Source organism: Alosa pseudoharengus, unplaced genomic scaffold (assembly GCF_046254945.1).
Source record: "Alosa pseudoharengus isolate Yale_2024_CS ecotype anadromous, Long Island Sound unplaced genomic scaffold, YU_APseudo_1.1 YU_APseudo_1.1_scf_18, whole genome shotgun sequence".
Lineage (NCBI taxonomy): Eukaryota > Metazoa > Chordata > Actinopteri > Clupeiformes > Clupeidae > Alosa > Alosa pseudoharengus.
Genome location: NW_027468650.1, coordinates 27726345 through 27738426, shown reverse-complemented (window position 1 = coordinate 27738426; position 12082 = coordinate 27726345). Strand labels below are relative to the sequence as shown.

Below are 12082 nucleotides of genomic sequence, written 5' to 3'. Positions count from 1 at the left end.
GGGTTTGCTGTATAGGGTTAACGTGAGGCCTGTCTGCTGTGACCTGTGCAGATGTGTCAGGGAGGAATTCATCTGAAATTAGGGACTAATGGGAAACACATGGCAGAGAACCGCTGGATTCTTTTGAGGAATATGAATGGGAAACACTTGTGTGTGTGTGTGTGTGTGTGTGTGTGAACCAAAAATAAAGAGAGAGAGAGTAATATGTGTGAGAGAGTGTGTGTGCATGTGTCTATATCTGTGTGCGCATGTGTGTATGTCTGCGTGTGTTTGTTTGTTTGTTTGGGTTTATAAGAAAATGTTCTTGCCTCTGTGCGAGCATATGTGTGCGTGTCCATGAGCAAGAAAGCGAGAGAGTGAATGTGTTTAATATATTACTGTGGTATATGTGTGTGCATACATGCTGAGGAGTGTGACAGTTGCTCAAACACGCACCGAGTTTTCATTAAAATTTGATTTAGACAAACAAACAAACAGACAAAGAAAACATTTGCCCAGCTGTCACAGACATGATATTGGAAGCCCAGAACCTACTGGCGTTGGGAAGTCAACATGTTTTTATGGACAGCCAAGAACAAATATCAAACAGACACAAAAACAGATAAAAATCCCAGTGCCTCTAAAAAAGAGCCAACCAAAAATAAAAAGCAATGTGAAGAGTTCACGTGTAAGGATTAATGAGCTTAGCATAGGTGAAGCTGCCATCTCCATTTAGTCTTATTCTGACAGGTGAGTATGGGAGTGCCTGTGTTAGTGAGTGTGTGTGTGTGTGTGTGTGTGTGTGTGTGTGTGACTGAAATGGAGAACTGACCTTCACAGAGAGACCGGGTTTGCCATCAGCACCTCTCTCCCCCTACAGAAGGGAGACAAACTTAGTTAAACAGTTATCACACACCAAAAATTCAGATGACCACACACACACAGACACACACACACACACAGACACACACACACACACACACACACACACACACACACACACACACACACACACACACACAGACAGAATATGACCACACACAGGTACATACAGATAACAAACATTTATGTACACACAGAAAGAAAAAAAGGTTTAATGAGAATGTGTGTGTAGGCCACTTACCTTTAGTCCTATAACACCTGGCTGTCCAGGAAGTCCCTATTAAGATAGAAAGCATGTGTTATCTATGAGTCTGTCTGTGTGTGTGCACAAAGCTTACACATTTGCACAGTGTGTGTGTGTGTGTGTGTGTGTGTGCATATACTGTATTTCTGTATACCTGTGTGTCTTTGTCTGTCTGCCTCACTCTCTATCTTTGTGTGTATGTGTATGTCCATGCCTGAATGGGCGGTGGTAGCGTAGTGGCTAAGGTGCTGGGCTAGCATGCAGTAGCCTGAACAGTTGTGGGCTCAATACCTGCCTTCCACCGTTGTGCCCTTGAGCAAGGCACTTAACCCCAAGTTGCTCTGGGGACAATGACCCATGTAATATAATTAACATATGTAAGTTGCTATGAATGAATGAATGAATGAATGAATGAATGAATGAATGAATGAATGAACGAACGACATTTTGAACAATGAACTGGCTATATTCAACTGAAGTGTGCTGTATAAGCAACTGAAAGGGTAGGGAGCATTGCAAGAGTCCCTTGCAGCATCACTTCCATAGTACCTTGCATGTGTGTGTATAAGTGCACATTACACTCACAGGTGGACCCCTTGGCTTGCTCCCATGTCACCCAGTGTGTGTGTGTGTGTGTTTGTGGGCGTAAGACAGTTTGCTTGGTTAGAGCTGATTCCACTGTTACTAAGCCTGGCTAGTTGTTTACTATGGTTGTTATAGTTCAAAAGGGTATTGATATGGAACGGTGATTAAACGTCTTTACCGGATCTACTTCATAGATGTCCTGATATACATAATTAATAGCTCACTGTCAGCCAAATAAAAAATAGCATTTCTTATTATTCCTGGGTATAAGTGTACACAGTGCACTCACGGGTGGACCCCTGGGTAACACTGCTCCCATGGCGCTCCCAAACTCCCCATATCCCTCATAGTCCTGCAACATACAAACACAACACAACAACACACAATTAGTTCAGTTCACAAATAGGTTGTACACACACACACACACACACACACACACAAATAACCACATACAAAAGGGGGACAGCAGTTGCTTTCTTCTATTTTCCAAGATCAAAATGAATACTAATGAGTATAGTGTGTTTAAACTGTAATGTGTATGTACTTGTGTGTGTTGTATGTTGAAATTGAGCTCAATTGAATTGAAACTGAATTCAATTTTAATTTCAATTGAATTGAATTAAATTTAAACGAAAGTTAAGTACAGTATGTTCCTCGTGTTTTCGCGAGAAGATTGTGTAGGAACAGATCCTCTGATGCCACCGGAAGATATTAGGGGTTTGCACGGCGTGTCATCAGATCTGGACGTTGCCATATTGGAGATACTCGCCTCATTAGAAAGCATTAGGCACTGAAGTAAATCCCTAACATCGTCAAGGAAAATGGTTAATTATTGCCGTGTTTTAGGTTGTACCAATAGGTCAGACTGAGAAAAACATCTGGTGTAGGTATCGACTTCCAGAAGTTATTAAAAAAACAGGGAGAAAGGAGAATAATGCCAGAAGTTATCAGAAGAAGGGGGGCGCTTGTGGTCGAACTTGGTACTTCGTCTCCCTCACCCAATCTGCGCTGCCAATAAACTGTAATTTCTCGGAGCTTTAAGATCAAGGATCTTTGCTAATAGGCTATCCGTGGGTCATCGGAGGTCACGGTGGTGACTCTGTTACTCGACCTGCGCGAGATGGATCATCCAGTGCTTGAAAGCACCGTCTAGCGGTCAGTAAGGATGAAATAGAATTCAGCCGATTCTGCCAGAGGCCAATACTCTCTAAAATATCACAGACAATTTCGTCAAAAACTAGCCTGCTGTATTTACATTACTATTCATACTACAGTATGCTAGATCATGTTCGACTTCATGGCTAGTTCGTCCAGCAATACGTTTTCACCAGTCGTCTATAGTAATTTTTTTCTCATACATTGCTTTGACAACACAATCCATTAAAAAACCCATAGAAGCTTGGCTTCAATGGCACTTCAGAATGGGCTGATCTCAGTGCAGAAAAGCTACAAGTTTATTGGACACAAAATCGCCAAGAAGCCCGGCGTCTCAGGGAGTGAATGGGGCAGTAGGATGGCCCGGATACCGAGCCTCTGTGTGATGATTGAGGGAACCGTCAAAGTGGTTGGACTCTTTTTGATTGACAGCATTTAGGCTATACGTCGTGATCAGAGGGAGAGGCAGGCTGCAGAGAGGCAGGCTGCAGCTCTAATTCTGATATACTGTATTTGTCAGTAATACAGTCAGTTTATATTTGTTTTTTGTACATAGACAAATGTAAATAAAACCGTATATAGTTATTGAGTTTGTGACTTGTTTGTGCTTTTGTTTCAAGTTGTGTATTTAAGCTAGTTTGTAGCCAGCTAGCTTACTATATTAAAGTATAGTGTGTAAAGTGGCAGCTAGAAGATACTAATGTTATTTACCTGAATTTGTAAAGCCATTTGATGGTCTTTGTAAAGCCATTTGATGGAAGGAGAGATTCAGAATAAAACAGCAAGGCAGATAAACCTCCAAAATTTATTTAACTACAGTCACAGAGAAATAACTCAAGTAGGCTGGCAAATAGCCTATTTCAACTCAACTCAAGCCAGCTGCCATGTCTCAACTCCCTGTTTGGTTTAAACTGGTTTGGCCCTCAAAGAACAATATAGTATCTTAATAATATTAGTTTAATAACAATATAGTACCTTAATAATATTAGTTTAATAACAATATAGTGCCTTAATAATATTAGTTTAACAACAATATAGTACCTCAATAATATTAGTTTAATAAATTACAAATGTATTACAGCTTCCCCTATTTCAAAGAGCAGCATCCGCCACTGGAATCTGCACTACTGATACATTTTGACACACGCAGAACCTTACTGAACCTCATGTATAATACCAGAGACTGTTGGGAAATGATCTTTGCTAGTACTGTTCCATGGTTATCTACTGTGTATCTCATGAATGCACTCTAAAATTACTCATTCTGCTGTCAATGCCTTCCTCTTCGCAAACCACTGCAGAGATATTTCTTTAAACATCATACATTTATTCAGACTTTATTTAACCTGCAACCGCAGGGCTCTCTGCCCTTGCCCGCGTGTGTGTGTGTGCGTGTGTGTGAAAGAGAGAGAGTCAATAAAACACTCATTAGGAAAAGAGAATGTGTGTAGAATTTAGTAACAAGCCACCAGCCTTGGATGGCAGAGCGCTCTCAGAGCTGACCTGCAAATCCTCTGCCTGGACAAACTGTTTATGAATCAATAAAATGCTTTATACTCGCCCTGAAAATAGAGGAAATTTCTACTTTTGACATCACAAATGTTCTAATAAAACATATCTGGAACAGTTTGTCCCTCCTCTGGTGTGCTAAAATAAAGTCTAATTTGAGTGTGGTTTATAAGTGTCAGTTATGAGCTCAGACTCTGTCCCAGTGCCTGAGGTCCTTGACGTCACCCTGAACTCTACGTGACTGCATCAATGTAAGCCTTCTCCTTACATTTATTTACTTAGCTGATGCTGACTTATCCACAAAGACTTCTAGCACAGGGACAGTACTGGTATAGGGGACAAACATTTCATCTTAGAATATATGCCTAATGCAGACACTGTATATGTTGTAGATCACAGTATATTAGTAGCCTGGTAAAAAACAAAACTCAATCACTTTCTGAGTAGAGTCTGGGCATTTACGATTGTGAAACCTTTCCAACACTGGCATGGTGACGGGCGTAGACATATCGTTACATTTGAAATCATTGGTCCAGCCTAACCAATCACATTGATCAGGGATTCCTGACGTTACTTCCTACTTCACCTAAACTTTACAAACTGACAATAGACAGCATCGGCAGTCTGGAAACAACGTATGTGAGCCTACATTTGCTGTAAATAAATGTACACATTCGTCCAGCTGCAATTGTTGATGTTTGCAGGCGTTGCCACTAAAATTTACCACAGTCACTTCCGATTTCAAAACTGTAGCATCATCCCCTCTTGTCGCCGATTGGGCAGGTAATCTGCCGACCGATGGAAGCTAGTGAACTATGATGTGCCAAAGGAGATCTAGGTGGGTGTGGCCAGGCTAGTATATTAGTATACTGCCAAAATAAGAATTGAAGATGTCTGAAAATGCAATAAGTATTGCAGGTATAGACACATGATGACAGGTAAGACACACACCTCCAGGTTGAATTTGAAGCCAGGTGATGGTGGTCCCGGGGGTCCGGGAGGGCCTGCTGGGCCGGCCGGTCCAGCGGGCCCCTGTGGACCGACAGGTCCTGGGAGGCCGGGAGGTCCGCTTAGGCCCGGGTCACCCTGCAGGGAGAGAGACATCATGAGAGTGCATGTCATTAAGTGTGAAGGGGGTGTATCCTCTGGGACACACAACCTTAAACAGAGTGGGAACTTACAGGGCAGTGTGTGTGTGTGTTAGAGAGAGAGAGAGCGAGTGAGTGGTGCAATAGGGTGAAATAAGGAATGTCTAAATTTAATGTGGAAACTGACTGACTACATGTGCTTCCCACAGTGTGTCTGAATTGGCTGAAAAGGTTTCATTATAATAGTAGCAGCATCAGAGGTCTCCGTTTCATAACCCCTCAAGGCAGCCACTAACTAGAGGTCTGCTGTCTCTGGGGAGGGGGTTTGTAATCAAACAGCATGCATAAATGCATGAAGTATGGATGGAGACCAAATTAGAGGAGATTTAATGTCCAATGTGGAAGTAGAGGTCTTACCTTTGGTCCTTGAATTCCTGTTAAACCTATGTCACCCTGTCAACAAGACCAGGAGAGCATTTTGAGAAAAAATGTTGATTGCATATACAGTGAATATCCTTTTTTTTCTATGTTAGGAACTTTCTAACACACTTAAAATAAATAAAACATATATAATACATATTATGTGTTTCTGTTGAGAAATAACAGATACAGATAGCACTTAATAATACACACTTTTCACAATCGAATTGTCTGCCATTGACAATAAATTATGTCCATTCCGTTATCACAGATCAAAGGTTAAATCTTACCTTCTCGCCTGGAGGGCCTTGATCACCTGGACGACCGTCAGCCCCCTGGACAAAACAAAATTGTTCTCAAACACAATGCATCGAGTCATAAACTACCGCACAAAACCATATTCATTCATACAGATGCTGCACATACACTACTCCCTTTTCAGTAGATGTACAGTACTTCAGTCATTATGATTAGAAAACGTTATATTAATGCATTACACCTTCCTTATGCTATTTAGTACACATCACAATTGCCTATTACATGGATAGACTCCTATGAATAAGAACTCCTGTTGATAATATTCCTCTCATCATACTCTTCTAATAAAAACAAAATTCCACTCATGATAAGATAAATTTGGATAAAATGGCGCAGTTGGCAACCCCGAGTCTGTAGACAATCAGAGCCTTTTCCAGTGATGGAGAGTGCCTGAGTGATTGCCCAAGCCACTGGTGGGGTTGCAAGCATACACTGACTGATTGTGCATGCTCAGAATCCCCATTCCACGCCAGCACAGCACTGTCAAAGACAGGTTGACTGGGGCTTTTGCTGAGCATGTGGGTTATGCAAGCAGTCATTCTCTCTCCCATGATGGATGTATCCAGGCTGAAACGAGATTGGAACATCCAACGGAGGGAGAGGAAAAAAGAGAGAAAAAGAGAGGGGGGGGTTGAGTTTGATGAAGTGGCAGTCAGTTTTACGATGTCAGCTTCAGATCAAAGCCAGTGGCCCCACACTCACACTCACACACACACACACACAGGCAGAGAGAGAGAGGGCCAGTGTTTCACGAGGTGCAGGATACTGGACCCCTCGCCTCACTCCTGCCATGAGACAAGAGCTGGCGGAACACAGGTAACACACCGCCACAGGTCTGCTGCCATCCTCATGGCTCCTAATCATTTGTACACCTCGTCCTTTCACCTCTTCACTTTCTTCTGCCCTCGTTCTTTCTCTCACTCTTTCACCCCTTGACCTTTTCAGCACTTTCTTCTCAGCTCTCTCTTCGGTCTCCTCACTTGCGGTCACCTAGCCCCTCACCTCCACTGATTACTCTTTCTCTTTTCTCATCTTCCCCCTATTCAATCCTTTCTCTCACTCTTTCTCTTCCCACATGTTCCACCTGTCTTTCCCTCACTCATTCACTGTTATTCAAACCTTTTTCTTAATATATATCTTCAATACCTGTTCCCTATTCAATCCATCTCTCAGTCACACTCTTTCAAATCCTTTGTTCTGTTTATCTTTCTCTATCCCGCTCTCCTCTCTCCTCTCCCCGCTGTCAGTGATCTGTCCTTATTGGCTTATCTGATCATACATACAGTAATCTCATTGAATGGATCAGCTCAACACGTCCACTCCAGAGGCTTGAACAGATTCAGATCATTCAGCTTTCAGCTGACAGCCTGGGATAGCAGCCACCACCTGCTGCTGAAAGATGGAACTCACAGGAACTATGTGTGAAATGTTTAATTGCATTGTGGTTTATTACAAAAGTGTGTGTGTGTGTGTGTGTGTGTGTGTGTGTGTGTGTGTGTGCGTGTGTCTGGCATGTAGTGTGGGGTGTACACGTGTATTTAGTATTTATAGTATGTGCACGTCTGGTTACAGTATGTTTGTGTGAGTGTGTTCCTGAAAGTACTATGGGTATGAACGTGTGTGTGTGTGTGTGTGTGTGTGTGTGTGTGTGTGTGTGTGTTCCTTTGATCTAAACAGTCAATCTCTATGTGACACATAGATCAATCTACGTATGAGGGGAAAAGTGCAACTCTAATGGAAAACAGTTTGGCTCGGGATCCAAACAGTGGTGTTACCTTTATGTAAGCGCAGAGCAAAACTCAGCTTGGGGATGTGATACATGACAAGGTAAATGTGTGTGTGTGTGTGTGTGTGTGTGTGTGTGTGTGTGTGTGTGTGTGTGTTTGTGTATGTGTTTGTGTGTATGTGTTAAGAGGTGAGATTGCACATATGAATGCAGAGTAGACCACACAGCACGATCGCTAGGCCAGTCGGATGTGTTTGACAGAGAGAAGAACAGAGGGCAAAGAGAAAGATGGAGAGAGAGAATGAGAGTGGAAGAATGTTTATAAACACAGGCAAGTTCACTCCATGGTGTGTGTGTGTGTGTGTGTCTGTGTGTGTGTGTGTTCAGTATATGTGTGTGTCTGTGCATGATTGTTGTGTATGTGTGAGTGCATGTGCATGCCTTTGTGAGTGTGTTTGTGTGTGTGCATGTGTGTGAGAGAGGTTGTTTGTCTTTGCATGAAACCCATAAACAACTCAACAGATCATTAATCATTGCCTGTAACGTCCTCGTGCCTTCACGTTAACATGTTCAAGAATTCCTCGTTCTCTCTCTACTTACATAAATGTACTTGCCATCTCACATACTTAGGAGCACGTTAGTTATCATTAGTGGTTGCTGAGTGGGCAGGAATATGAACTAAGCACTAAAGCTTACTGTAACCATTTCCTCCATCATTACAGTGCAATAAAGTAATAAAATGTTTGAAACGTCAAAAACGTTCTGTCCCATAAACTCAAGCGCTCACATACAAGCATTCGCTACATGCCACGTCCTAAATGAGGACTTTGCGTAACCCATGACTCTCACTCTTTCCATGGGCCACTTCTGAAAACAGACTCGGCGACTCTGCCAGGGACCAGAGACCGAGACGGGGAGTCTTGTTCCCACGGTAACGAGGCCTCTGAGGCCAATTACTGACATTCTGCCGTCTGATTGACAGCTCAAATGTCCGGTTGGGTGGAATCTCACCCGATCTGGTGTCTGCCCTGACGACACCCGCCCTGTGTGATTACTTGGATAAGCACATCCCTTCTGGAACGTTCTAGAAAGTGAGAAGGCTAAGAGGAACTGCAGGCATGAATTGGGACCTTGGCATAGCAGAGACACAGATTGGCAGAGAGGGGCTGTAATTAGTTTCCTGTGAGGTTTGCCCAAGTCTGACACGGCATTAGCAGCCACCTATGCCTTTGGGGCAGCCGTGGCCTACTGGTTAGCGCTTCGGACTTGTAACCGGAGGGTTGCCGGTTCGAACCCCGACCAGTAGGAACGGCTGAAGTGCCCTTGAGCAAGGCACCTAACCCGTCACTGCTCCCCGAGCACCGCTATTGTGACAGGCAGCTCACTGCGTCGGGATTAGTGTGTGCTTCACCTCACTGTGTGTTCACTGTGTGCTGAGTGTGTCACTAATTCACAGATTGGGATAAATGCAGAGACCAAATTTCCCTCATGGGATCAAAAGAGTATATATACTTATACTATACTTACTTATGCTATAGGGCCCTACCAATGATCAACAGAGTTGCCTACGTGACTGCGTACTAGATGGTACTGAAAAGAATGCAGTCCCATCCAAATACACACACAATCACACACAAGCGCACACACAGACACATTCAATCAAGCACTCCAACGAATGCACAAGCGAACGCACAAAAAACACAGAAACACACATTTACAGACATGCAACCACACACAGATACTGATACAATTCCTGGAAACAGCATAATGACGCAGTCATTAACGTACCCACTGTACATTAAATTGCCTCATTTTACTATTTTGGGTTGTGGCACATATGGCTAGCAGTTATGCATGTTTACTTGCTATGCGAAGAGCAAAACACTATGCACTGAAGCAGCTACTCAGCTGAAGCAAGCGAGGGCCGAGGCAGCGGGAGAGCAATCTGTGGTGGATGTTTAATGGGGTAATTGTAGGGGTGGGGGCCGTTTCTGGTCTGTTGATGTCATCACCAGCCAGAGCCAATCAAATACCTCGCCTGAGCCTGAGCCTGAGCCCGAACCCCAGCCTGAGCCCGAACCCCAGCTCGAGCCTGACCCAGCTTCTGACCTTGAGTCAAGGTCAAACTCGGCGAATGCACTAGTCAGCCAGTCCTCAGACACCTGCAAACACACACGCCGGCGGACAGACGTCACACAGACTGCAAAACTCGCGTCCCTAAAACCCGTTTCAAAGCCAGCGCAGGCCGCGGACCCACACCACTTAATCCAGTAGACCAACAGCCTGAGAGAGGGCTTTGCTGCAGTGTAATATCCTGTGCAAACAGCAGGCTAATCCCCGTCTTACAGCCAGGATGTGGTTCATTACTTTCCACAATGATTCTGACCCCGCCGACTTGTCAACATAGCCTTTGCTGTTGATCCGGCAAATGTGTGTGTGTGTGTGTGTGTGTGTGTGTGTGTGTGTGTGTGTGTGTGTGTGTGTGTGTGTGTGTGTGTGTGTGCGTGCACGCACATATAGTTGTCTGTGTTTGTTCTCAGCAGCCGGAGTCCTTTGGTTCACTGCTAATATAAATCAAAGTAACTCAATTCTGCTCACACACCTGTTGCCCTTTAGAGGTTAGACACAGGGCGGACATGTCATTAGCCATTTCTGCTGTTTGTAATAAATCTACACGTGTAGTACACTGTGTCGTGACCCTCTGGCCATGCTGTTTTGTTTGTATTAGTCCAGTATCATTCATTCCAATGTTATTCCAAGCAGCCCTTACTACTTCATGTCTAACTCCCACGAGAAGAAACTAAATGAAAACGGATTAAGCTCATTCATCCAACAACATGACGCACAGACATGCTCTGATGCTGATTACGTCTGCTGGTTAAGCATGCTTTACACAGATATCGCCCTGGACAGTGCGTGCTATTTCCATCTATTCCAGAGAGAACCTGGGCAACATGGATGTTTCTCCAAAGAGTATTATACTTTGAACATATACTAGAATGGGTCACATGCCCTGATAAAGACCTGGTACAGGTCAAATTTTTAGGCTCTCTTACTGATTTAGCCATCCTGTCCTCTTGTGGACTGATGACTTTTTGAACCATGAGCTGTCTGTCCTCTTCCGGTTAGATGGCTTTATGAATGCCTTGAATATCATGGTCCAAAGTGGTCTTATTCCGCTGCTTTAAAGAGCATCAACTACACCAAAAACTGACACTCTACAGACTTTACATAGTAGCTTTTGGATAACACATAGTAAATCACCTGTTAATAAACAAAAAGTAGCACACACAAAAAACTTTGAGAGGTGTCGTCCACGTTATCAATCAGGTGGCAAACCATTCTCAATAAATCACTGTACATATGGAGTCAAAGTGTGCATCACTTTTCTATCATTTCCAATCACCTGTTATTAACACGAGAGAGTGTGCTTTGTAACTGTATAGTATAACACATTGACATTACTCCAGAGAGGGTACTCACAGGTAGGCCAGGTTTACCCATCTCCCCATCCTTCCCATCCCTCCCAGGGGCTCCCGTTGGGCCTGGCTGCCCAGGAAGGAGTTCCTGAGATGGGCCGGGAGGGCCAGGCTTTCCTGGCGGCCCTGGAGGTCCAGGGGGGCCCTGGGCAAGACAAAAACAAACTCCACCATTAGAGATGAAGTACAGAAATATTTTGCATTTATAGCATCATATATATGATCCAAAATGTAACATCCAGCTTGCATTACATTTCAAATCTGGTACCATACTTTAGATGGCAGGCCACACCAGAGAGCTTGCGCACCACTGAGTATACATTAGATATGAGTGTAGGCATGCCACAGGCTTGCATGTAAAAGGGGGCTCTTACTCTGACCACCTCTGTGTCACTGTCAAAGTCCTCAAACCCAGAGCCTTCGATGCCATCCTGTAAAAAAGAGCGAACATTTCTGAATTCAGGGTACAGGTTCCATAATATCATTCAACACACTGACTGCTGATGAGGATGTTTTGGTGTCCTCGCCTGGCGCCATCTAATTTCAGTGCGCCATATGGTGCCCTTCTCATGCATAATATTTTAAGGACATGCAGCGGATCAGCAACTTTTTTTATGGCCACAGTCACATCATCAGCTGTGCATCAGTGATTGTGTTGCAGTCCCTCTATATCTTTTTAATACCTTCTACTCTACTG

General features: G+C 43.7%; 1 protein-coding gene across 2 annotated transcripts in view; it reads right to left on the bottom strand.

Annotated features, from left to right (window-relative positions):
* The window catches only part of col15a1a (collagen, type XV, alpha 1a), a 100060-nt gene that overhangs the window by 26975 nt on the left and 61003 nt on the right, over positions 1–12082 (bottom strand). For both annotated transcript variants that reach the window (XM_076290808.1, XM_076290809.1), the window contains exons 12-19: positions 11760–11816; positions 11390–11530; positions 6153–6197; positions 5860–5895; positions 5306–5440; positions 1980–2042; positions 1103–1138; positions 812–853 (exon numbers count right to left, since the gene is read on the bottom strand). In XM_076290808.1, the coding sequence (XP_076146923.1) occupies positions 812–853; positions 1103–1138; positions 1980–2042; positions 5306–5440; positions 5860–5895; positions 6153–6197; positions 11390–11530; positions 11760–11816 (555 nt within the window). The remainder of the gene's footprint in view (positions 1–811; positions 854–1102; positions 1139–1979; positions 2043–5305; positions 5441–5859; positions 5896–6152; positions 6198–11389; positions 11531–11759; positions 11817–12082) is intronic.